Below are 27,906 nucleotides of genomic sequence, written 5' to 3'. Positions count from 1 at the left end.
ATATGTCATACATTTTTCTACGGTAATTCAGATTAAGTTGAAGAGAGCACAGTGCGAAAGAGCAGTCGGGTAGTTGCAAATTAACATTCTTAAGTTAAGAGTAAAAAATATTATTTGACACGAACGACCGCAGATAATAGATAAGTCATTATACTCGGTTACAGATTACAGGTTCTGTTATATATTTCCCAAATAGTGAGAAACATTCAGAAGCGGAAAAATGACGGAATCTGAAAATATTTTCTTGTTTGTGCCCAACATTATTGGTAAATAAATATTTACATTTTAACCTTTTGGCAACAACTTGTGTGTAATTACATATCTTTTATAGATGGTAAAATGATGGTAATAATGGTGTGTTAGATTCGAATAATTAAAAACTAAAAAACAATATTGTGTTCATAATACATGCACATTTGATGGTGCGTGCAATTGATCTTTATTGACAACAAAAATATATATTTAATACTTTGAAATTAAAATGAATTAAAGATTCATTAATATCATTTTTGTACCTTATATTCATTGATTTTTAAGATTCAAGAATCCAATTAAAAGGATTTTGTTCATATACATGTGTTATATTCTTATATAAATATTTTTATCCCGTTATTATCTAAAAGAAATTGTCATAATTGAATAATGAAATATTTAACTTGGCAAAAGCTTGTTACAATCTAGACTTTACTGTATAAACAATTTTTTTGGTTTAATACTTTTCTTGAAAATCCTCATATTTTTTTTTTTAGTTCTTGTTTATTTGCTTTTTAATGTTAAAATAATAAAAGAAGAGAATGAAAGAATAGCATTTCAAAGACTTCCTATATTGATTTATACTTATATATACAGATCAACTATTTTATATAACACTTTACACATTTGAAAAGTATAATTAATTCTGATCAACTAATATTTTTTATTTTATAATAATTTTTATAGAAGTTTCTATAATAGTAATTATAAACATAGTAGCAAATATACTAAAGTGTTACTAATAACAATCAGAAATAATTAAGAAATAAAGAATGTGTATATCAGTATATCAGTGATATTATAAGCATGATAATATATGTGTGTTACCAGGCTATGGCAGAGTGATTTTGGCTCTTATATCCTTTCATTTTATGACAATCAACCACATCATTGCATCATGGTGCTACATTACTAGTGCACTATTAGATGCAGTGGATGGTCACGCAGCAAGATACTTCAATCAAGGCACCAAATTTGGCGCTATGCTAGATCAGTTGACTGACCGTGTTGGTACCATGTGTTTATTGGCTACATTATGTGTACTTTATCCATCATATACATTTTGGTTTCAATTGAGCATGGCCATTGATATTGCCTGCCATTGGATATACTTGCACACGTAAGTAGAAAGTCTAATATATACACACATATATTGTAATAATTATATAAAAACATAAAAGAACATAAAATATTTTCTTATATTTATGTTATTGTATTATAGGTCTCTTTTGCAAGGAAAGACAAGCCACAAATTTATTGATATGTCTGAGAATCCAATTATGAGAATGTATTACACTAATCGTACAGTCTTGTTTTTTATGTGTGCTGGTAATGAAGCTTTTTATGCTGCTTTGTATCTCATTTACTTTACTGAAGGACCTATTTGTAAGTAATTGATGTTATTTTTACATAGACAATTACTATTAACACTGAGATTTTGAATATTATGGAAACTAATTTGTATGTTTGTTTCAGTGTTTGGTATGAGTTTATTCAGATTGATTATGTGGTTCTCTGCACCCATAGCTTTGATTAAAACTGGTATTTCATTGTTACATGGATATGTATCCTGTATCAATTTGAGTATAATTGATTTAAAGGAAAGACAAGAGCGGCTGAAAGCAAATTAAGTTATTGTACTATCTAGCATTTCCTAATCAAACTAAATGTGATTGATTGATCTTCCTAATTTACTATTTATTATATACAAATATGTGTTTACATTATATTTTTTACAAGTTAATCCAAAAATTAAATGTGCCACATTTAAAGCTTGTCTTCATCAACTATTTTAATATGAAACAGATATACAGTGGCAGTCACTGTTTAATCTCTATTTTAATAACAACAAGCATGCTACAAGCATTATGTTATATTCCATTACAACTAAATCTTGAACCAATTTAATCCTTTGAGCAGTGAGTTTTTACAGTACTCATCAGTCATCTAGAGGGAAATTTTTGTTATATATTTGTTTGCTTTTTCAAGTTAAATTATAAATTATTAAATAGTAAAATGTAAACCATCAAAGCTAGATGTAAATGAATAGCGCTATTATTTTATTGCAAAATTCAAAATGTATTATGTATAATATATACATTTGTATTACAGTAGGCTGATTAGAATATGGTCTAAATGCACATTTGTACTGCTCAAAGTATTAAACACTAAAATTCCTATCAGATACCATTTTAGTGTCTTTTATTATATTCTGGTATTTAATAGGTTGTTATAAATAAGAAAATAGTCCATATAAGTTGACTTTTGGGAAAATGTTTTTGTAGAGATATAATAGAATAAGAAAAAATCAACTACTGTAGGTGTTACTAGTTGTGAAATGTTTTAACGTAAACTAAAAAAATGTACTCAATGTTTTATTATTTTATACATTTTGTATTATAGTATTATACTTTTATTATATTTCATTATTTATTACTTAATGTATTTGTAATATAATAATCTGTTGTGGATGATGTAAAAAGTATTCAGAAGATATTTAATAAATATTTTCGTCCCTTATATAGTGTTGATATTATCTTTATTGTACCATAAGTATTAATACAAAGTATTATAAGCACATTATCAATACGTTTATTATATATGAATAAAGCATATAGAACGAGTCATCTCAATCTTACATACATTAAAATTAATGAGTATTAGATATTAATACTGTTCACAAACATATTTTTCATTATATATGTATGTTAATTCACTTGTTACTACAATGAATTTTTAATTAATATTATATGTAAAACACACTATTGTGAAAAACCAGAGAAAGGATATTAATTATATTAAAAAACTGATGTAAAAGTGATGTAAAAAGATGGAATAGCACACAAATTTCTATAATATTGCACCAATCTATGTAATGTATAATCTCTACAACAAAATTTATGAAAAATAAGCAACGCAACAAACAAGGCAAATATAATTTGTTTAACGTGATATTTATAACATAGCTATTATTACTATTAAGATGTTCCACTAAATCATTATAAAAACAATGCGTAAATTATACAATGTGACACGTGTTCTCTGCAATATCAGACACCAAAATTCTGCTAAATGTACACCGTACGTTTTTCTATCAATATATCCGTTAGGTTATTGTAACTAAATATAGCAAATTTACGGAATGCAACAATACTTAATGACAAAATGATCAACTAACCTCAAAAATTTTGTTCTTATTCCCCCGTCATGACCAGTCATGTTTCGGCGCCATGTTAACACTTCAAACATTCGCGCATGTTGGAAAGTTCAGAAAATTTGTGCGAATTTCTTCCTGCTGTTAAAATATTCTGGAATGAAACTTTCACCAAGTATGCTTACTAAAATGCACAAAAACGTCTCACTTGGACGACGTTTACTATTTGCACTGCATTGAGATACACGAAACAAAGTACAATATTTATAAAAACAGATGAGAATTCTTCACCGGCTTACTATGGGATGATTCGCGATACGACAGCGCCAATATCGTCAGCTGCCTGTACAATGGCGGTTTTTCACTGATATTTGAACTTGCGGATAACCACTATATCCTGTATAAGATAATGTGAACATAGTATCCATATTCAACACACACATACACAAACATTAACACAAACATTTTAGAACTTTGGATTGCATGATTAAATGTAACAAATTTTATGTTTTTTATATTCCAATTTATAATACCTTTTTCAAAGTGTAAAAATAATTACGAATATTTTAGATTTTAGTAAATATTGCTATTTATCAAATGCGTTTTATTGAATGCAATATGTAAAACATGAAACTCGATATTTTTAACAAATTTTCACCTTTTGAAATTTTACCTAAAAATGTATTTACTGAAAAATACTATCTATCATATTTTTTTAATATTCAATTTTGCACTAAGATTATCGTTCGTAATTTACTATTAGTACACGTAAATGTTTAACGTATACTTTTTTAAATAGAGTACGTGTTGCATAATTTGTGAAATTTCTGGCAGAGGATTTCTATTTTACTACATATGTGTAAGGTGTAATATGTTTGAACATAATTGTGATTTTTTAATGTTTATTTTTCAGTCACTAATGTTTAATGTTATTGTTATTACAGATAATATTAAGTTCTCAGTATAAAAATATTGTGCTACAATTAATATATAATACACATTTGTATATGTAAAAAAGTTTTATATAAAATGTGTTATATACACTGCATGTTTTAATAACTTTTACAGAGGTATACAGAAAGTTTATAATGTTATAAAAATATAAGCACTAGCAAACATTTTTAAACAATAATAATAATAATAATAATAATAATAATAATAATAATAATAATAATAAAATCAAGAAAATGCAAATCAAACAAAAGTAGAATAATTACATTACTCACAGTGGTTTATTACTCTCGCAGTACAGTTATTAAATTGTCTTCAAAATTTAAATCTACTCTTGAAGGATATAACATTTTCATATTACCATCCATATCTACTACTTTCACTTGTTCTACAACTAAATTATGGTAGTTGGAAGCACTGTCTTGCTCCATAGGAGCACATCCAAAACCATGGGTGACTAATTCTCTTAAAAAGTGATCCAGTACGTTTCTGTTGAAATATAATATCATATCATAAATAGAATATGCATTGATAAAATAAAAATTGTAATATGTAACTCAAGTGGTACAATTACTATAGTGTATAGTTGTAATTTTATTGTGTACTAATTTTAATGAAATTAATTATAAAATTGTGTGTATAAATCCGACCTGCAGATTTGGTACGATGTAGCACTGGTTACTTCCACCAGCATTGTTTCAGTATTTACTGACATTTTTGTAACATCGCTATTGGTTATTGGCGGAAATGATATAACTTGATCCGAAGCATCCAATAGACATGGAAACAGAGGTTTACCTTCTAATAAGTAAAGATACTTGTGAATGCCAGAATATACATTACGTTTTTTTTCTTTTTTCAAGTTCTCAGCTTCCGTTTGCAATTGTTGGAACAGTGCAGAACCAGTATAAATATTATTACGCATTAGGGGTCTAATTTCTAATGTAGTTGGTGGTTTTGCAGTATACGTTAGGTCACCTAAATATTAAATACCATATTAATAAAATATTCTTTAATGGAGTATTAATTAGGTCTCTCAATTTTTATCATATTTACCAGAAGTGATTAATTTGAAATCATGTGTAGCAATAGTAGCTGCATTTCTTTTTTCACATATTCCATCATGTAATTTAGTTTGAAGTTGAATGAATTTCTTAAAGCTATCATCTGTAAACTTCATATTTTTAACAATGCAAGATACAATATAGGGTCTAATGCTGTTCACATGCTTTGTAATTTTAATTACTGGTGTATCATTTGTTATTTTTAATACTTGTAATTTATGTGTCGAAGTATCTATTGTATTAGCATTATTTTCAGATTCTAATAACTTCTGTCCTTTTTTTCCTTTTTTTCCTTTTTTAGTTTTGATATTCAAATTGATAGAACCACTACTTTTAGGACAATGTAATTTGACATACTCTAATATTTGTTTAGTACGACATTGATCCACCAATTTTGATAGTTTTTTATCTGCTAATGCGTTTCCATTTAAGAAAAGATCCTTTAGTTTATTACAATCAGCAATTTCACCTGGCACGACTACAACGTGATTATTTATTAAAATGAATTTCTTAAACATATATAACATATATAGTTAAACTAATTCTATATATAACATTGTTACATTTGTCAGAAGAACATTACCTGAAATTAAATTGTCCGCAACGTTTAATATTTTCAAAACTGGAAGCTGGTTTATAGTTATAGGGATTTCTTTTATTCGATTTCCATTAACATAAATTTCAGAAAGATGAACCAATTCTGCATAGCATACATCAGGAAAGTTTTCGAATTGGTTATTCGACAAATTTAAAACACTCAACTTTACATTACCAATTTGAGTAGGTAAAGATTTCAAAAGATTTGAGCTCAAGTTCATTGTAGTCAATTGTGGAAGTCTTCCGATTTCATCCGGTAAAGAAGTCAACTTGTTTCGGGAGCAATCGAGAAACTTTAGTTTTTCTAATTTATCAATTGTGCTAGGAATTTTTGAAATTTCATTTGAATGTAGCACCAAGTTTGTTAGATTCTGTAATTTCTCAATTTCTTCTGGTATATCTTGCAAGCATGTATGTGTTATGTTTAAATAGTTCAGATGTAGCAGGTTAAACAAAGACTTGTCGAAACCTCTTTTCTGAATCAATTCAGAAATTGCCGGACCTGACAACAGTAGTTCGTGCTTGTTTTCCACATCAGCAATTTTAATCATATGCCACGAATTATCGAGTGTCATTATTATAAATATTAAATAAACTTCTATAGATGTTAAAACAATATCATTCGCGTCGTTCGAAGGTTATTTACCGGGACATGTACTTCAAAACGTGCGTATTCGATCGTACCGACATCTAGGTTAGTTTACGACGCAAAAAGATTCGTGCGTACTGCACTACATGCGATTTTCAATTAAGTCTTCGATAATGCGTACAATTTTGTCAATTTATTTTAATAATATATTGTTTAGCGATTGCTAAACGTAAAAATTGTCTACTGAATAGTTTGTTATTAAGAAAAAATATATAGTATTAAATATAACATTTCTATATAACTTATTTATTTGTTTATTTTCAATCTTGTACAAATTATGTTTCTTACGTGATTGGGGGTAGAAAAAATCGATAGAGAGAAAAATTGAATAGCTTAATAATGTCTATCTTATTATGACTTTTATGTAAATCGATTCTTCTAAATATTCTACATATCTATAAAAGTGTTTAGATACAAGTACTGAAAAGTTACTTAAAAATAGAATGTTTTTACCACGTATATTTGCATTCCTTTTCGCTCGAACGCATCTTTAAAAATGCTTCATCTTTAAATATCTTGTAAAGATACTTACTTGTCGTTGTTCGTATAATAATACTTTTATATCCAGAACGATAAGAACAATCGTCCCGTATAAAAAAAAAATGTTATGCTTCGTCGATAATAATAATTTTTTAAATAAATTTTCAACTTATTGAGAGATCGTTTCACCAAATCTACATACGAAATTTCATTCTCGTTAAAGCGGATTCACGAATTTTCAACATTTTAACATGTTTCTCAATTCCTTGACCGTGTTTATATTTTCAACATTTTCTCACTTCACTATACGTCGGAAGTGTCGACCTACATACAAATTATATTCACATGGGTTTTAGTAAATGCAAATCGTCGCATAGAAGCGATTTGGGAACTTAGGGCTACGATTATCGCGTTCGCATAATAGGAAAGAGGAGGTGTATAAAATTTATCTTCAGACAATTTAACTATAACATTCGGAACACACTAGATAGCCATTGAACCGGTTTCAAACGGTTCTTCACCTTGATACTTCCCCTTATCAGCGAATAATAACGACAGTTGATCGTTTCATTCCCGTGTAAGATGACAAAACGTTTACAGACTTTGAAATCGTTTAAAGATTTTTTACGTATTTTCCATTGCACGTCGTTCAAACCGATGGATTAAAAATATATTAAATACACATAGAAATACACGATACCACTACTTATATAAAATTAGATTGAATTACATTTACATGTATTTGTACATATATTCACAATTCTAAATATACGGCTACAGTGGCAATGAAACGGTCGAGAAGAACGTAACAATATTGAAAGTTTCGTTAAAAACTTCGCCGCAATACGAGGAACGAGAATACTGTTTTTATAAGATTATTAATTGTGTTATGTAATACGCACGAACCGGCTGACCGCTACGAAGACAAATGTCCAGTCGTGTATAGGATTCATTAATGGCTATTACAAATTCGTGAGAAGCGGGGAAACCTGACAGATATTACAAATGACCGTCGTTACGCGCCAAGTGATTTTTACGTAAATTTCCCAATAAACAAAATATCATAATCCATAACGGGGACCGTGTGTAATACGAAGGAAGACTTTATTACCGACCTTCGGCGTACAGTCATCGATGTGAAGGATCCGGCAAGGTCCTCGGGAAGCATTGCGTATCGATGATAGAGATTTGTCCAGTCCCGATTTGCATGTGAATAAAGTGCGAAGGAGGATGTTAATTTCGTCCGGTGTGAAAGACCGCCTGTAACGATGTGTAAATAATACTTTGATACTTGAAGCGGAAACCTCAACCACTGAGGGTTTTAATTTAGATACCTATTTCTCTTCCGCGTCCGTGAATATTTTTCACTTCTTTGGTCGAAGCGAATTGCTCCCGCTACTCACGGACCGAAATCACGGAGAGGCTTATATTTTTTTAAACGGAATACAAAGGAAGTTTTTTGTCCCTTTTGTAGAATGGATGCGCAACATTTTTTAAATAACAATAGACTCTCTCTGGTATCAGCGTGACGATTTTAGCGGTACGTTTAACGTTAACATTAATTAATATTAAAGTTGAAACTTTTTCGTTGCAAGTGTACGTTTCATTATTTCCGAGTACGATCGTTTAAAGAGTCGATCTTGTACGGTGCACAGTACACGTCTCTATGTTGCGAAAGATAAATAAAGAACAACCGATTTAGTACGAATCGAAATATTGTTTACAGTGATTTTTACACTCGTGACTATTAAAAATTATATATAATTACAATAAAATGTTTCACAAAACATTAAATCCGATTTGTCCGATAAATAAAATAAATAATCGGATAGACTCGACACGATCGACGCGTTAACATTTAAAATCCGATCTGGCAAAATTTAACGCGATCTTCCGTCGAACGATCGTTAATTATCGATTTACGATTCCGTGTTACAAACTCTAGTTACGACGACGAATTATCGATCGCGGATTATCATTATCGAGATCACTTACATACTTAATGGCCGATTTCGTGGTTTACGTACACCTTGGCGATCGTTTTACGCGTACGAGGGCAACGAGCGTCGCGTCGCCGGCGGCTCGTGGGAGCCTTCGAGGAATCGAGCCGGTAAATCTTAACTTCCTGTTACCCAAAGTCCACGGTTATCACTGACTGTCCCCGATCGTTTCCGCACGGAAGCATTGGGCCTGATCCGCGGGTGGGGTTCCCCGGGTGCGTATAAAGTCTGGAAGGACCAGCCGATTTTCGTCAGTGGAATCGCCTCGAATAACCAAGCGGATCCATTTCAACCAAATTTTCTTTCGAAAGGTTTCTTCGCCGCGAGAAAAAAACAAAGAACTCGCACCATGAATCGTTGCACGTTTCTTACCTTGTTCGCGTTCTTCCTCGGCGCCGTGTTCGGCTGGCCGTTCCAGCGTCGCGACGTCCTGGACAATTCGGCGCTCAGTCCCGAGGGAGTGATCGCTCATCTCTGGCACTTCGGCGAAAATCTTTACCGATTCCCGGACAACGCCACCGGAGAGATCGTGGCGAACTGGCACGTGGGTTGGGACCGCAATCCCGAAGAGTTGGGTAGCTACGCGGAGGGTGATATCCTGTTTCCGCCGCAACTGGGGAAAAATGGCCTAAAGGCGGAATCCGCTCGATGGCCGGGTGGTGTCGTTCCTTACATGCTTAGCCCCTACTTCAGTAAGCGAAATTATATCAGGTTGTTCGGAAAGTCATTTTGTTTCTTTTTTTTTTCGTGAAAATGAAACACGATTCTTTTTAGAGCGTACAAACATTTTATCGATTAAATTATATATTCTACATTTTGGAGAACGAAATGACTTTACGAGCAACCCGAGTAATACTTTTACACTTTATATTCGGTTACGAGCGTCGTTACTCGTTGCGATCGTAACATTATTAGGGTGAATAAAATCTGGTAAAGGTAGTATGGGGACGATTCGTTGAAGTAGTTAGGAACAATAGAAATCTAGGAAAGCGAATTCTCGTTTCTTCGGCCCTGTTCGTGAAAACATTCTTCTTGATCGAATCGTATTCCAGACGCGGAGCAGCGAAAATTGATCTCTGATGCCATGAACGATTACCACAAGTACACGTGCATCAAATTCAAGCCGTACAAAGGCGAGGAGAGTGATTATGTCAGGATCACGGCCGGGAATAGCGGTTGCTGGAGCAGTGTGGGACGGATTGGTGGACGACAGGACGTGAATCTTCAGGTTCCAGGGTGTTTGGTGAAAAAGGGGACGGTGATACACGAATTGATGCACGCTGTTGGTTTCTTGCACGAACAGAGCAGATTCGAGCGGGACGAGTTCGTCTCGATTCAGTGGAACAACATTCTGAGCGGTGAGTGTCACGATAGACCTCGGAGAGATACGTACCATTGGGTTGTTTGGAAAATCATTTCGTTTTTTTTTTCGTGAAAATGAAACACGATCTTTTTAGAGTATATAAACATTTTATTGAATTATATATTCTCCATTTTGGAGAACGACGAAACTTATCGAACAATCCAATAAATCGTTCGATAAGTTTTGTCGTTTTTTCCATCGTAAAAGAATACTATGACACTTCAACGATTGAACGACTGCAAATATGCGAACGAGTCGACAGATCTATAAGAAACTTCACACATGTTTATCAAAGAGTAGTATCATTTTTAGAAAAATAAAACGACGAACCTAACAGTTCCATTTCTTATCGTACGAAAAAACTTATCGAGCAACCTATTAGAGTTGGCGCAGATTACGTTCCACTTTCTATTTTGCAATTACTTTAGAATTTTTCATCTCAACACTTTCACAGTCTACGCTCAATACCAGCGATTTAAGCGATCACAGGAGAAACCACGCCTGGGTCTTAAAGGACCCGTAACTCGACCTTGCACAAATATTTTAAAAGGAGATTATATTGTTTTTCGTTACACGTTACACTCCTCTCGTGCAATATGAACGTTTTTACACGATGGATCGATAGAAGAAAATGTACATTGTTCAAAATTTTATTGTTAACTAAAGCCTAAAATGTAAAAAATTCGAACGAATTGACATTTATGTCCTTCTGTTCAAGTTTGTAGCTACTTTTAATAATTTTATACACTTTCGTTCCAGTTTCACACCCAACAATGTCAATGCCTCGCATGAGTGTACAAATTAAATAAATTTGTTCCAGTTTCCCGTGCGTACATGTAAATCCATCGTATGAATATACATTTTGATATTTACCTTGAATTTTATCGCGTTAAGAGTGTCGTATTGGCACGGAGCGTATTAAAAAAAAATTTACAAAGTTCACTTGAAAACGATATCGGTCACCGAACATATTGCTATCTATTTAGGTCATTCTGGAAATTTTGAGAAAGCCTCGAAACAGACCACCGATGCGTTCGGCGTTGGATACGATTACGGGAGTGTAATGCATTACTCGGCGAATGCGTTCTCTAGGAATGGTCAGCCCACCATTTTACCAAGAGTGAGTAATATATCAAGCTGAAATTATCAAGGTCCGTAACTATTTACGTACAGATGATTCCACGACTCGGAGAGATCTCACAAATTTGAAGGACTTATTAATAACAGCAAGATTTGTTCCGATATCACGTTACATGTCAAAGCTGCTTCAGTATTTTAGACAGTTTATGTTTTCTGTTATTCGAGATTGCATTTGTCAGTGGTTTTAATGAATTAATATCTCGTTCGAAAGTTCTCATAAATCTTTCGGGTAACAGCTTATCGTTCGCAAGATTCTCGTTGTTTTCGTATTCGGTTTCAACGTAAAGAGAAATTTCACCATAATTTTGTCCGCAATTATAATAGTTACCTTAGTAACAAAGTCGGTGAAAAAAGGAATTTATTTATTACGCGTCGAATTAAAATATTAATTAAAGGCAACGAAGTTTCAATTACCATCGAATTGTAACGATAGAATAACCACCACTGTTACGACATCGTGAATAAATATTTTATATTTGCATTATATTCGGATCGCGATGTTTCTACATCACGATTAATTAAACTCGTGATTTATCCTATTCTCGACGGTTATTTAACTTTCCTCGATGTGTGTTTAAAGCAACCCCTCGTAGAATTTTCACTCTTTTATTTGTAACTATTATTTATAGTGCTATTTACCTTGCATAAGGTAAAATACGATATTTTGCAAGAAACCCCGAACAGTGTAACTCTGTCGTGATTATTAAAAACAGTACGACAATATGAAATAGCACAAATTGTAGAAATGGATAGAATTTTATTCGAATGAAAGGTGATAGCGATTTATTCGATTGACAAATATTTATTCGTTTTATTCAACGAGTAACTGATACAAAGTTGTTCATCTTTTGTTTGTTATTCTATTTTATTTGAATAAAATTTGTTCTTATTTTTAATGCGATGACCTTCAAAGTTTTATTGGCGTAACGTTTCAGGGTGTATCCAAAGATCAACTGGGTCAGAGAGAAGGATTCAGTAAAAGAGATATTCAGAAGATCCGAAAGATGTACAGATGCAACAAACGCAGACGAAGTTATCGAGATTTGAACGCATGAAAACTGATGACTCGATGGAAACTTGGGTGTTCGATGTTGGAATTAAACGAAAGATTTTCAAGGATCTAGTCTTATAAAATTAAGTACACTTAGCTTAAGCTCGATGACGATTAATGAAAACAAAATGTATTTAGAAATGACCATGGCAAAACGATACTGACAACGAAGTATGCATTTCGGATAAATTTTGTTTTGTGTGTGTGTGTATTGTACTATTTAAGGAGTTCAAATGTGTGACTATGTATATATGAAACTATGATAAATAAATGCATTATTTAAAATTTTAAAGAATCCATCTACTGTTTCTAGCAAGAATCTATAATTTTATATTCATATCTTTATGATTATCATAAAGATACATTACGATTATATTAGTACTGTATAATATAGTGAAAAAATAGTCACCATTGTAGTCTCAACTAAATCAATTGGCTGTTCAACGCCACTGAGGCGTTATTCTCACCATATTGTTCGGTTACTCCCACCCTTCTATCTTCTATATATTTGTTCTTAAATTTAGAAGTTACGTTCGACGTGATTTACAATTGAGAAGTGACTTTAAATTCGTGACGATTATAGAATCGCATGTTTTCTCGTGGTTGTCCCAATTGTCTTTTTCCATTGGCGAACTATTTCAGAGTAAGGCTAAATTCAAACTGGGTCAAAGGAGATAAATTTAATAAGGGAGAATGTGTGAAACATGTATACGTAAACGTAACAAATGTAATTTAGTAGCTATTGTCGTTCAAAAATGCCGATTATGTTACACGTACGCATAAACACATATGTATGTAACAATTTAAATAATTTAAAAAAATAATCGAATACAATCGTGCCCCTTTATTACCTTACTTAATTTATTGTTACTTTTTAAATGTGTGTTTTTATAAAGTTCTATTATTTTATAAAGTTTAGAGATTTTTTAAGACAAAAATATTTCTCTTTTAATTTCTGACTATGTTTTACTGTAATTAGTAGCGAATTCTATTATATTTTACGTAACGAGGTGCAATAGACTAACGACAGTATTAATTTTCGAAGAAATATTTCTCTGTCCATACCGTTTGATCGCTTTGCAAAAATAATTGAGTATCTATTCCAAGAAGCCCATTTTAATTCCATGAACTCGTTATCACTTTTATTTGAAAAGCGTATCGCAGAAAATGAAAAACTCTGGTAACAGCTTATCGAACATGCTCGAAGTGGCCTTGACTATTTATGATTGTCAATTTTGCAAGCTGGATGGCGCCGAGACGAGAGTTTGTTCTTTGAGATTTTTATGCGAACGAAGGGCACTAAAGGTTCTTTAATTTCAGATTACGGAGCGTATATGCGAGACGGTATGCAAATACTATCTTTTCATAATATGAACGGTGGACTTGACACATTTCAGGTATCAGGGTCAACGACCTGCGCAACTTTGACGCGGTAAGTTGAATCATATTATTGTATCGACGTAAAACTCATAGTACGTAACATGTAGTGCACGAAGAAAAGATGTAAGAAAGATATACGTAATTAGAATCCATCTTGTAATTACTTACAGATAAATCAAACTTATCGCTTTTATAACGAATGTTTCTTCTTCACGAGGTTTCGCAATGTTTAAAAATACGAATGTCATCATTGTCACTCTTTACATCGAAGAGAAGATCCGATTCTTGATTGCAGCCGTACGATTAATCCAAATTTTTTCTTAAGTTGTATATATTTTCTTTGCAAGAAGAAGGCATACGAAAGTTCGTGCTAATACGGTACCGCTATTTATTAAATCTGTAAACGCATTAAACAATTTAGACGAAAAATTCTCCGTCGAGTATATTGCCTGGCTTCTGGCTATTGAAAACTTTGTCATAGTTTCGGTAAACTATGCGTTAACTACTTATAACGAAGCGATAGAAAGGGATTGCTTCGTAATTTTCTAATTTTATACTAATATCTTCCGCGGTATTAGTTCAAGTACTTCGTATATCTGCTACATTTTTCTTTAGTATATCATAGACATTATCTATTTCTTCAATTGTTCGTTGTTTATTATTAGATCCTAAAATAAAAATTCCTAGTCTTAAGTATAGAATGTTGTCGACTTCTTGTGAAACGACTCAACAGAAGTCATCATTCTAACTCATAACTTTAAATTTTCTCAAAAAATGAACCGCTACTTATCTTCCTGTTGATCTCACAATTTCAACCGTGTCGTTTACATAAGATAAGTTTAGCGTCTCGTTAAAATAATAGAAAGTTTCTAATTCAAGAATGAGAAGTCACGAATAAACTACTATGGATGTATGCGACACAAGGTATCGAAATATTGTCTCGCGAACCACACCTTCGAGATACAATAGCGATTGGTAAATATCGACATTTTGTCACTTCAAATCGAAAGGCTCTTATCGTTAAGTGTCCCTGATCGCTTCCGCATTTGACAGTAGAATCTCGCGAGATTATGACAGTATAAATCGCTTTTCCATAGGCCGCTTCAGTTTTGAGAGCATCAAAGTTGGGACAAGTTTGGGATGTTCTAAACGGTCGCTTCAAATTCGAAAAACGCGCGACTAGTTTCAGGAATCTGGACTCGTTTAAAAATCAACGACCGTGGAATAGAAATCGAACATTTATTAAGCGCGAATACAAACAAATATCACACGCACTTAATTTGCAAAGTATTCAGTGTTGTTGTTACGGATCCGTCAACGGTTCATCGGTGTTCGTTGAACAGGTACCTCGTCGCTGAAAACCACGATGGTCGAATAAGAAAGCTCCACTCGAACGGATCGATACGTATAACGCGTCGTCTGGTCGCGTTAAAAAAAAATATATATATTATATGTATTAAGACCGACGCGTGACGGCTGACAGTTTCGACGAAGAAAAAGTCTCTCCGTTTGAAACTGTTCGCGTAGATGCCGCGTTACCACGGTATTTACACCATTCGAAATACAAAAATGGCCAAGTTCTCGGTTACACATTGTACGCGTTCAATCGAATTCATCGGCCAGACCCCACCAGAGCACACCTCCGATCCTTCCCCGGTCACTCGCGAACATGGAGATTCGTAATCGTGTCACAAACTTTGTTTCATGCAAAGCTTCCTAGCGTACAGAGAACAGTCCCCGTTTCCTGGATCCCGCTACGAGTTGATAACGTACGTTATCCAGTCGACGGTCTTCGCTACGCGATGATAAATCCCTGGCTGACCCGGCTGAGCGCAGGAGTACCCTGCTGACACGATACCGATGAGATACCATCGTCCTGTTTTCTCCAGCATCAGTGGTCCACCGCTGTCGCCCTGCAAACATCATCGAATATGTTCTTAACGAGGTATTCTGGTAATTCAAACCATCGAAAAGCATCGACTTCTTTGCCGATTTTTTCCAAAGAAACCAGAAGACTTTTCGCTACGGAATTTCTACGCGCGTATTTATCCACGTTCGCACTGGGTTCATGATTTTTTATAAATGGAAATAATACGAATTGCAACAGTTGTACAGGTATCTTAGGTAACGCGTGTTTCGAAAGACGTCCTACGGGATAATGTAATAACCCATTCATTCTTCTGTTTTCTTAATAGTGGTAAATGATTGTTTGTAATATACGATATCGTTCGTCACTTCGATAATCTTCATCCAGAAGTTTCGATCGTTGATAGACTAACCTGAAGCCTACGACATTCTAGAACAGTAATCCATCGGTAGCCCGTTCGTTCTCTCGATGACAATTTATTCATTATTTCCATTTTAAACCGAAAAGTGGACTCGGTACTCACCTGACAGGAGTCTTTACCGCCACTGCGATACCCAGCGCACATCATCTCGTCATAAATAACGACGTTGATACCATTCGACCGATGCCACCTTTCGCAGACTCGATTGTCTATCACAGGTACGTCCACTGCTTGAAGCGTTTTTGGGCGCAGCCTCGAACCTGTTCGTTGGAAAGGATTCAATGAGCGATTACACATCGAACAATTAACCATACAGACGAATCGAGTTCGTACTTACCAGCCTGCAGCGCACCCCAACCTGCGGCCCAACCATATTGACCCAAGAAATCATCGTTTTTCTCGGGGAGGCAAATGGGCGCAATGTGTGGCATATAATGAACCGGTCGATCCAATCGAAGAACAGCCACGTCGAACCTGAGCAATTAACATTCGGTATTGTCTGTAATTGTTTCTTCCATTTATTGAACGAATCGATTCGATCATTGAGTCTATACATCAACGATTAACGAGGTACCTGTCAGCTTGAGGCGTGAACTTGAAATAAGGATGAACACGGATCTCTCTGACCCCGAAAGTGTAAGCTGGCAAGGATTCACTGGCCGAGTTTACCACGTAGTCGCCAAGAGTGACTTGGACTTGGCGAGCCGATGCCCTGATTGAACAGATTTTTGTGAAATTTGATGTAAAAATGTGAGCCAATTGAAAAGCAGCCGTTATTAATTTTATCGTATTTATAAAGATTATTGTTTGGTAATAGTAGAGAGAGTATTTGGACAAAGGTGTCTGTTTCGTGCTAGAATACAATTCGTACTCACTTGGCTACGCAGTGGCCAGCAGTGACGACGTGGAATCGATTGACGAGCGTGCCACCGCATCGACTGGACCCGATTCGTATGTACGCCTGGGAAAGGAGAACATTTTCTCTGTTTAAAACGCGACACGCGAAACGGAGAGCTTCGATTTGTCGATGCAAGTCTGACCTGCCATGGGAAACTGCCGAAACCCGCGTCGTCGCCGCCGACGATTCTTCTCTGGGCGGTTTGCTTCGAGGCAGGTATACCGCAGCCTGTAATTACAAGGATGTAGGCTCCCTGTTCAAGTCTAGGATTTCCATGCAGCATTTTCATTCGCGTGCCCTTCTCGAAGAGTTAGTAACGAGAAACTGAATCGTTCGAACGTCGTGACAATCGGAAACTGGTACACGTTAACACGTTCAAAATGTATTTCGATTGCGATCGTTTTATCGACAGGGATTGAAATTGTTCCAGATATAAATGTTCGAGACTGTTGTAGATCGGTTCCGATCGAAATGGTACACGAGAATCGAGAAAATGTTGTTAATGCTGCAGATGTATCGGTTCTGGCTCATATTACTTTCGGTTATGGTTTTTCAGACATTATATCGGTTCTGTGATTGTTCCTTTTAGATTCTGTATCGATTACAATTCGATTCTACGTATTGGTACGTTTGTACTTAGATTTCATTACGGTTCTTAGTTCGTATTGAATTTTTAAGAACGTTAATGTCTATGAAATAAGTTTAAGTAACGTTTGGGTAAGATGTTAAATATTTGAGGGAATTTATTTTGAAAAATCTATTTCTAGAAATTAAGCGTTACCGAATTGGAACGTAAAATTATCTTTATACAATTCGATTATTCACGATTTCGTTATAATTTCATCTTGTAATTAATATATCGTTGATATTGCGACAAATCTGTTATCGTCTGTTTTTTCTAAGAGTATATGTATTAACACGATACAAAACCGCACTGTGAACGATGGATAAATATTGTACGGATTCTGAAGAACCACAACTGAGACCGAAACGAACGGGAACTGATATATTCGTAACAGTTACAACGTATTTCCGGTGCTCGTAATTATTTCGAGAATTGAAACTGATATGAAAACCGTTTTCAAGCCCTGCTTATCAATCACGAGGTTATCAAATAATTAAACGACTCTCTGTGCATCGACGCGAGTCCTAGAGACTAGGTATTACCGAATTAGACTTGGAGTAATTCAGTAAGGTGTTTGTCAAGTGATAGGAAAATATCTCACGATTTGCTAATGATCTTTTACTCGGTCAGATATGCCCTTTCAAAATGTTTCGTAAGAAAGATAAAACTTAGACGTGTTCCAAGCGAGAGAAAGGTATCGTTAACGGTGTTTGCCCACCAAAACCTATGCTCGAGTATCGAGATCTCGAAGATCCAAAGGACTGTATCCTCGCGAACAAGTCAAACCGGAAATAGGTACGAAATCAAAGGTACTCGCGTGACAAGGGAACCGACGAAGACGTTGTTATCGCGATGAACATGCAAGATCGTTCGACAAACAAGGGAAATTTCCAGAGAAAGAGTCCACTTTGGAAAATTAATCGAAAGGAAGTGGGAGGATAGGGAAAACGGAACAATTTTCGCTCCGCATGCAAGCTGACTCGTGCCGGTAGGAAATCGAGGAAAGGGAATACAAAAAACGCGAAGTGTCGTCCGGTGCGAGTGTTTCCATGCTTAGAAAAGGTGCGAATAGAGAAAGTGACATTCGACGGCATGCTGTGGAAAATGTAAGTGAGAAGGAGACGAATAATTTTGAAAGTAAAGAACATCGCGCCGTACCGAGGAAAGTGCAAGTACACGATTTGAGAAAGGGGAAGGGGAGAAGATGGAACGGTTAGGTACGAAGAAACGAAGAATAAGATTTGGAAGATGAGGGGGGATGAAAGATAGAAAACGATAGAAAAGATGAAAGAACGGAGATTCGAAAATACGAGGACACGAAGAAGCGAAGAGGGGAAACGAATAAAATTTGAAAGAAAAAAGGTAATCTGGAGACCAAGAGGTGCCGAATAGGAAAATAGGTTGGATGCTGGGAGATCCGAAGGTATGAGAACACGAAGAAATGTACGAGGAGTTATAGAACCGAAGAGTCGGAAGAATCGAAAGGATTCGAAACGGAAAAGGACGTCTACTGTCCGATTAAGGGAACATCGTTCCGCAACCGCCCCCAAAAGAAGAAGACAGCGTCGGTCGATCATGCTAGTGCAAGAATCGGATGGCATGCTTCCGTAGGAAGGACTTACGATCATCGTTGGCGGTCTCCGTGTATGTATCCAACGGAAGCGGCTGAGACTGATCTCTAGGTGCCTCAATCAGGTTATAATCAGAGCTACCTTTCGGTTCTCGGCGCTGACAACAAGCGAACATAATGCCGCCGCAGCTGCCGTCCAAGAGGCCGGCGGACATCCAGCACATTAGAAAAAATTCACAGCTTCGTCCGTCGGCGCACAACGTATCGTCACCCTTCCACAGCGGTCTGTTTTGTTGACGCGGCTCTGCACAAAACAGGGCAAACTGTTCGTTCTTCTCTTTGTCTAGCCACCGTTCGTCCGTACAGAACGAAGCGGAAAGTTCTAGTTTCACCGCGGCAATCGTACTCGACTCGAATGATCGTTGTTCGATGAAATCTTTAATCGTACCCCGGAATGGCACGAAGGTCTCACGACGTGGTTACCGACCTCCCATTCGTGTTCCTCGATCATCGAGAAACGTATCGACGAACTGGCGTCTGATTACTCCAAGCCTAGCTTCGGTATACTTAGTAAAAATGGGAACAAGTCGAGCGATTCTCGATCAAAAGTTTTTAAGAGATACTTGCTGACACGGTCGCGATAAAAGCTTAACGAAATCGCAAAAGTAACAGGAAAAAAAAAAACGTTCAGTGTCGTAACGATATCGCCAGCGCGGATGACGGAAATCGTCGGCTCGACGGAAACGAGACCAGGTGTCGCAATCGTTGCGACACTTCGCTAAGGATATTGCGTTCGGTGGCTGGCTAATTTACGATTATCTGAGAAGTACGAAATCCAGAGGCGCGATGTAACCGGCTATCGGTTTCACTCATTGAATTAGCGAAAGACCGGAGGCACTCTGCGAAACGACAGGGCTTTCGACAGGTGCAACCGGGCCACGAATCAGCGGTGCGTCGTTCTCTGGGACGTCGATCAACGATTTGCTTTCGGGGAACGTACCTGACTCTAACCTAGGGTAATCGTCGAGGGTTTGCTTTCGATGATCTGAAACAATAAATCATTTCTTAGTCGTCCGAGGAAACGTTGTTTCGGTTATGAAAGTGGAGGACAAGATTGATCTAGCTACGGGGAGACTATTGAGAACAATTTCGTCTCGTAAAGACTTCGAAAGGTCTCGATACGAACAAGGACTTGACGAACGAATAAAATTTAAAAAATGAAAGGGAATGTGGAGACCAAGAGGTGCTGAGTAGAAAAAGAAGTTGGATGCTAGGAGATCTGAAAGTATGTATTCAGGACTTTACAATATGAACAAACACTTACGCAAAGTGCAAAATTTTATCAAAATCTGTGTTAGCCAAAATTTAATAACGAAAAACTTCTTCTTTCCAGCGTTCTCTTTTACCCAGCTCGTGATAAGAATTATCTCCCAGAAGAATACCCACAAATCTTCCGAGCCTCGTTCGCACAAACCGCCTGGTAACTAGAACTAGATTACCTCTGCCGTCGTCCTCGAAATCCGGCAAGTGGTTGGACTGTTGGAAGAAGGAGGGTGCACTGCCACCCACCGGAGATGGAAAGTCGTTGTCACGGAAAATCAGTCGTGGAGTTCGATGGCCCATCACTGGCCTATTGTATTCCGCGACAGGACTCCTCCAGACTGATTTATGCTGTCTCCACGAGGGAAACCGCAAGCCAGGGTGAACACCGATGTTCCTTCCTATAGGTGGACCACCACCCTCGAAGAGATAGCCAGCGGAACCGGTCGGAAACCGAACGTATCGTCGTCTACGAGCCGAGCTCAGTGCCAGATCGGTTTGGTTGGCATCGTCGTTTCGAGTTTCAACGTAACCAGGATTGAAGATCGGCTCGCGTTTGCTGAGGTTCGTTCCTGCGATCTCTGTTTGACTTGTGGCACGACTCGAAGAAACGACGAGGACTATTCCTATGAGCAACCATTGGCACCGTCTAACTGCACCCATCGTTTGGCTGAAACACGTTTCTGGTTAGTAGATTTAATATTCGTCGACGGTGAATTTTTGTTCCGGGACACAGTGTTTGAAACGATCTTAATTTACGGGCAATGTTCCGTCACTTGAAAGTTACAACAAATTTGAAACTTCGAGCAAACGTGGTTTCGGTGACCCTGTTAACAGATCCACTTTGTGTTTTGACGAAGAAGTGATTCTAGTCGTGAAAACATCCCCTTAAAGGAACACACAAATTTACGCGTTATCGTAAATATCTTTAAAATTGTACAAGACGTGTTTACAGTCAGTTTGACTCTTTGAAAATTTCGAACAATTATTTAGTACAATTTAACCAAAGTCTATATAATCTTCGAGAACACTTATTTGCGAGGCATACCGGTACCGACTCCCCAAGTTTTTCTCACGATCCTCCTGCTCGTCATTATCACATTTTAGGGACCACTCGTTTGCAGATCATTTGTCTTCGCCTTTATCTTCCCTCGCAATACTAAGACTCCCACGTATGATTTACGTAATCAAACGTTCCCTCCTTTTTTAACGCAGAGGTCAATACTCTCTCCAAATGTCGTCGATACGTTTTTTCAATTAACCTGAGCAAATTGTTAAACACCTGATAGCCCCGATACGGCGTATATCTCCGAGTAGATTGAAGAAAAGCAAACACGAAGGTACTCCGGATAAAACGCGCAGCAACGAAAGGGTGAACGATCAAGATCCCTCGTCGGAGGGAGAAAAATGGTGCAACCGGTGCTAGAAAATCGATCCGATTGCACGAGAGGCACCGCGGGCCGCAATAGACGCGATTGTATCGCGTCACGCGAGATAATTAAATTCTCTTTCCTCTCCTTTAACGAGCATCCACCGATTTCTAGACAAGCTTGACGCGCGTGAGGATCTCGCGATTCATCGGGATTTTCATTGCGATTCGAGTTTCACGTGCTACGGGCTGACCGTTCTTCGATCGTCCATTGGCCATTAGAATCAATTTTCAACGAACACCGGAGGAAACGTCGCGTGAGCGAGGTTAACGAGCCACAGAGCACGCAGACGGACGAACCTGCGCCCAAGCGAATCCCTTTTTGCGAAACTGTCGAACAGTTTCATCTTTAACTGCGCCTGACAACGGAACGCACGACGATTCATGGCTGCACCGCACGCTTTTTCGAGGGTCGGCTGGTTCCGATCGGGGCTATAATTTACTAGCTCTTTCGATTAAATATTTTCAGTCCAAGACCATTCTTTGCGCCATTACAGGATCATTCGAACCTTGTACATATGTATATATAATAAGCGGAGTAGAAATAATAATATGCAGTAACAAGGGAAGGACCTCAATTGGTTAACATTGATTATAATTCGCTTTTGCAAAACGACGGTGTATAGGTCACTAAAGAAATGTGTAAAATATTAGGTGTAACTATTTGATGACTTTAAAGATACACGGTTGTTGTAAAATTGCATACCCGAGGGTATGTGTTGCAAACTCAAAGCAATATTACTGAAGTAGCTGTGGCATCGTAGGATAATTACACGGTTAACAAACCGGAGGTCCTGGGATCGATCTCCTCCTTCCCCCTCCCTCTCAGCCACCGGAATTTTTTTTCCATTTATAATTTTATTGCGACAACGACGTACACAATGTTGGCTTGTAAAGTGTTCGAGTGAAACATTCGAACCATTGAACACTACCGATATTGCCTTAGAAAAAACCGGGATACGATAAAATTGTGTTCGAGTGAAACATCCGAATACTATCGCGTCTGACCTGTTGGTCTTGCCCAGAACCCGGAAACGATACGTACGAGCAGTGGAGATTCTCAAAGTTCCCCTGGAGCGATCGGACGGATTCTTTTTCGACCGAACGAAAATATGTTGTTTGCGTCACGTCGCTCCGTAACGAGTGAAAGTAAAAGAGGCTCACCCGGAACCCGGTAACGCATCGATTATACGCGCGGGAATTCATAATGGTACCGAGCAGCATCCTCGTTGGTCAATTATCGTTGATATCGAGGAGGAGTGAAAACGTCGGGCGAGTTTTATGCCCCGAGAGGCCCCGCCGATTGGGCAACCACCGTGCCGGCTACATTAATCGCTAGTTCGACCACGTTCAGGACAATTTAACCACGTAACGGCCCTTGCCCCGCTGTTTCGTAATAGATTAAAAATCCTGGTCGAAAAGAAGTCCGATTGTTCACCGAGCGGCCGAGACAGCCGACAAGCGGCGTGGAATTTCAAGGCGAAGAGATCGGTATTGGATGCACTTGACAGCAACGGACACCCGATCTGAGAATTTTTTTACAGATCGAAAGTCGTAATTAAGACAATTTAATTGCTCGTTACGAAGTGGATTCATTAATATGTACGAGAGAATATCAAGGCGAGAAAAAAGACGTTGGTTGCGCTTGGAAAGTAGCGCTTGGTCCAAGAATTTTCGATATCCAAAGAGAAATTTCGGAAATGCGGCTGATGACGTCCGAATAATGAATCTCTTACTCGATTGGTGCATAAAATTTCGTTGAAATAACATTTCGTAAAGATGCGTTCAGATTGGCGACGTTCGAAAACCGCACGTTTTGAACTTAGAAAACATTTTCGATAGTAACTTCGCGTAGAAAAATATTTCACGAATTTCAAGCAAATTGCGTTTGTTGATCGGTGTTTAAATAGATTGGTAGAGTGATTTATTGTTATAAATTTGAGAATATTATTAAAAGTTTTTCCGAGCGAATGTAAAGTTTTGTGAAGTTTAGTATTCTGTACAAAAAAAACAATATGCATCCGAGGGTTAGAGGATGTTGGAGATAAATAGTGAAAGAGATGATTTCTTACCACTCGAAAGCAAACGTTTATTGTAAATACATGTGAAAGTTATTGCAAAAAATTTCATTCAACGTTTTCGATCACTATTTTCAGGTCTCCTTCGATGCATATCGATATAATTAAAATTCTGTAAAAACGAAGAAACCTTCCTTTCACGTATACGTAAGTGTTATTTCTTCTTCTCGTATTACTATTTAAATGTTCATGAATCACCGCACAATTGGTTTTCACGAAAAAAATCTTCAGAGTATACGTACATTACGTATTTACGTGTATTGTACGTCTCAGACTCGTTAGTAAACGTATTTATTTTCAATTCTTGATTCGTTTCTCCCACGCTTCAACGAGCAGCAGATCTATGTCTTCGAAGTTCGGTTCCAGGTTTGTTTAACACCTTTCTGTAAAAATACGCATTAAAATCTCGAATCAACCGTGGAATCGGCATCGAACGTCCTTGCCGTGGCAACATCATCGTGACAAGTGAACGGTTCGATGTGTTAGTAGGTCATTGGCTCTGTCGTGTAGATCCAACCGAAGTGAAAGTGCACCTTTTGCATGCAGAACAGTGTGAAGTTCACGTTCACGCTGTACCACCCGCTCCGCCGGAAGTTACAAACCACCAACCGCGTTCCGTTTCTTCTTCGATTCTTCTTTTCTTCTCTTTCGATTCCACGAGATTCCGGTACCTCGGGTACAATCCACGAAAAACGAAGGAAACGAAACACGGCTGGAAAATATCGCTCGTCCACGCGACGGAAGAAAAAACTGAGGGAGGGAAAATTTAGAAAATATTTAACCCGCAATACGGCGAACGTTATGGAAAGAGGAAGCACAGCGAGAAAAAAGACGGAGCAAGAAAAGAGAAACCCGGTAGAAAATCCATTTCAGTTTCTAACTCGATTTGAGCCTGTTAATCTCCTTAACGTTCTCGCCGTTCGATAATATTTTAATTAACATTTCTTCGCGCCGTTTTCTTGGAGATATATACACGTATAAGGAATTGAAGGAAACGTTGAAGATACTATGGCAAACATGTTTTACAAAATGAGTAAAAACTGGCGACTCTCGGGATAGAAAAAAATTATGCGTTAATGGACGTGGACTCGAAAACTGACTGATCGTGGAAGATGGACAACCGAAAGACGATCGTGATTCGAGGAAGTCGTTTTTCTCTGAACTCAATCGAAGGAAAAGTGACAGGGAGAAAAAAAATTGACGAAACAGGCGACGGAGAGGAGAATCTCCGACGTGGTACGAACTTTCACCTTCCTCTACTAGCTCGAGACTATCCTACACGGTGCCGATAGTCGAAAGTACGAAGTTTCTTCTCTCGTGTACGAGACATATATACCACATGCATAATTCGTACCTTCGTTTCCCAGCTGTTCGTGAAAGCCCACGTGCAACGCACGTGTGTATCCCCCTTTTTTTTTCTCTTTTTTTTCTCTCTCTCTCTCCTTTTCTTTTCTTTCGTTCGTACGATCCTCTTCGTGCACACTCGATAACCAGTCGATTGGCGCCACACGAGCGTCCGCGCATCCAGAATTCCGTGTGAACCGACATTAAGAACGCGATCCATTACTTTCTCTGCAACGTGCACGGGCGCCGTTTACTTTCGCCGAAAGCAAACGGAGAAAAAGCCAAAATAAGAAAGAAGCGCGTGAAATTTTGTTTTTGTCCAATTCGGCCCCGTTCTTTACCGCTCGATCCGAAATATCGAAATCGCTGAAACGAACCGACGTTCCACGATGAAAAATTTTCGTGTTAGATTTCGGTAACAACGTTTCATCCACTCCTTGTTTCCGTTTTTATTCGTGAATCTGTATCTGTATACTCGTTCAACGAAGAAATTAAGATGAAACATAGTTGATCGCGTAACGAATACTTAATAAACGTATAAAAAAACTAAAATACGAATATTTAATACTCAAAGTAGACGAGTTACAACAGGGTGCTGTTTTCAGATCCAATCTCAAATTCTGGATCAATCGGAGAACGATAGTATTCGGAACAGATATAATTGTGGAACACTTGTTAAATATATATAAATATTAATCCGAAGAAATTGGAAAGAAGAATTAAAATATTTATTTACTACGAAAGATACGCTGTATTTACTTGTATAACATTCTTGCTTCGTCAGTACGTCGAGCATTAATTGCATTAAATGTTAACTAATGGCTCGTACAAACGCCCGTGAAGTTGAAACGAAATCGTATCGAGCTCACCGAACTTTATATATGGAAAAAAGCGACGATAAACGAATAAGAAAACCTCGACCGTTATGTCTCTTCGGCAAATGTCTTCGCCGGGAAGCAACGATCGTGGATCGTACGGAAACGAGAATTGAAGAAGATTATTTTTCTTCTTTCGATATTTTTACAAAAATACCGGCCCTTTAATAGCTCGTCTCCAGAATGGACACGCACGAATACGCGTTCCACCTTTCAAAGAAAACCGGTTCGAAGAAATCTGAACGTCACAGCTTCTGCTCTTTCTTCGTGGCCTTGAAAGAGCTATGCTTCTTCGCGGTCTAGTTCACTAATACCCTTTCGTGACGAACACTTTCCATTGTATAACGAATTTTTTCTTCTTCTTCGTCGTCTCCTTGGTCCTCCGTGTCTTTTTCGTCCTCTTCGACCCGCGTCGTCGTTTATCGCTCTTGACTGGAAACACCTTCATTCCGCTCCGAAACCATTCTTTCTTCTCTTGCCCGGGGAACAATTTCAATAGCGCTGGAGCGCGGAACGATCTGCATTGTTACTTTCTAGTAGAAATTAATTCGCTTGTAAACACCGTAATCCCAGCGGTGGCCAGATGAAAATAAAGAAAAAGTGTGTCGGATAAAGTAACGCGCGCACGTCCAATTGAATATTCATGAGCATCACGATACCTTGCCGGAAAGCTGAACAGCTACTTAATACCAGCCTACAAAGTAGCGTTTAATTGGATTTCGAGGAGAATTTGCGTGATCTACGAGAAGCTGCTGGCTCTGGCCAGTGTGGAATGCTCGAACAACGTGTTTAAACGTGCGCTGGAAGACGACACATTTCGTGGCGGCGTTTCTCCTCAAACTTCTATCGAACGATGTTACGTAAACGGGGAGTGGTGTTTAGGCAATACGTACAACGGTACCGAAGCGTGCATCCTTAATGCTCGTCCTCTGGTCTGTCTCGTTTTGGAAAAGAACGGAAGTACTTTCACTGGCTACGAGGTCGGAAAGTTGAACATTTCGATGGCCACGAGCCATCGCCGATTCACCTCGAGAAATCTCACTTTTTCTCCGGATCCCCGTGTCGTTTCTTGAGAACGGCTCCGTGGACTCTGAATGTACATTATATTATCCGGTAGCCTATGAACGATACGTTTTCAATATTTATCGAGGGATGCATCTTTTCCGTGATTATCAAAAATCTTAGATATTTCTTAAAACTTTTAACAATATTAGAGGCGTGAAACATTTTTGTGGAGTTTGAAAAGTATCTGGAGTACGCGCTAGATTCTTTAAAAATTTATAACTCCGCACACCTCTTTACGGGTTAGCGCTGATTAACGTAACACGTTATTTAACCTCATTTACACGCTTAATCGTTCATTGCAACTATTGACCAATCGAGGACACGCAAACTGTT

General features: G+C 37.3%; 4 protein-coding genes across 4 annotated transcripts; 2 read left to right on the top strand and 2 right to left on the bottom strand.

Annotated features, from left to right (window-relative positions):
* Positions 1–26: 26 nt before the first annotated feature.
* Positions 27–2,772, top strand: Pis (phosphatidylinositol synthase). Its single transcript, XM_076325372.1, has 4 exons — positions 27–266; positions 1,084–1,372; positions 1,475–1,638; positions 1,729–2,772. The coding sequence occupies exons 1-4, from the start codon at positions 221–223 to the stop codon at positions 1,881–1,883; spliced, it is 654 nt and encodes a 217-aa protein (XP_076181487.1). The 5' UTR covers positions 27–220; the 3' UTR covers positions 1,884–2,772.
* A 1,659-nt stretch (positions 2,773–4,431) lies between these two features.
* On the bottom strand, positions 4,432–6,707 carry LOC143153801 (leucine-rich repeat-containing protein 47). The gene is made up of 4 exons (XM_076325371.1): positions 6,005–6,707; positions 5,414–5,899; positions 5,008–5,335; positions 4,432–4,846 (listed from the first exon to the last, which is right to left on the bottom strand). The coding sequence occupies exons 1-4, from the start codon at positions 6,591–6,593 to the stop codon at positions 4,642–4,644; spliced, it is 1,608 nt and encodes a 535-aa protein (XP_076181486.1). The 5' UTR covers positions 6,594–6,707; the 3' UTR covers positions 4,432–4,641.
* Positions 6,708–9,496: 2,789 nt separating this feature from the next.
* LOC143153858 (zinc metalloproteinase nas-13) lies at positions 9,497–12,908 on the top strand. Its single transcript, XM_076325469.1, has 4 exons — positions 9,497–9,839; positions 10,200–10,505; positions 11,497–11,630; positions 12,586–12,908. The coding sequence occupies exons 1-4, from the start codon at positions 9,497–9,499 to the stop codon at positions 12,703–12,705; spliced, it is 903 nt and encodes a 300-aa protein (XP_076181584.1). The 3' UTR covers positions 12,706–12,908.
* Positions 12,909–15,371: 2,463 nt separating this feature from the next.
* On the bottom strand, positions 15,372–21,445 carry LOC143153879 (serine protease 27). The gene is made up of 9 exons (XM_076325505.1): positions 20,962–21,445; positions 20,463–20,507; positions 19,515–19,766; positions 17,410–17,495; positions 17,245–17,330; positions 16,944–17,093; positions 16,707–16,843; positions 16,472–16,629; positions 15,372–15,994 (listed from the first exon to the last, which is right to left on the bottom strand). The coding sequence occupies exons 1-9, from the start codon at positions 21,443–21,445 to the stop codon at positions 15,836–15,838; spliced, it is 1,557 nt and encodes a 518-aa protein (XP_076181620.1). The 3' UTR covers positions 15,372–15,835.
* Between the last annotated feature and the right edge of the window lie 6,461 nt (positions 21,446–27,906).

This window comes from Ptiloglossa arizonensis, chromosome 13, assembly GCF_051014685.1.
Source record: "Ptiloglossa arizonensis isolate GNS036 chromosome 13, iyPtiAriz1_principal, whole genome shotgun sequence".
In the NCBI taxonomy this organism is placed as follows: domain Eukaryota; kingdom Metazoa; phylum Arthropoda; class Insecta; order Hymenoptera; family Colletidae; genus Ptiloglossa; species Ptiloglossa arizonensis.
This window is presented reverse-complemented; position numbering and strand designations above follow the sequence as displayed.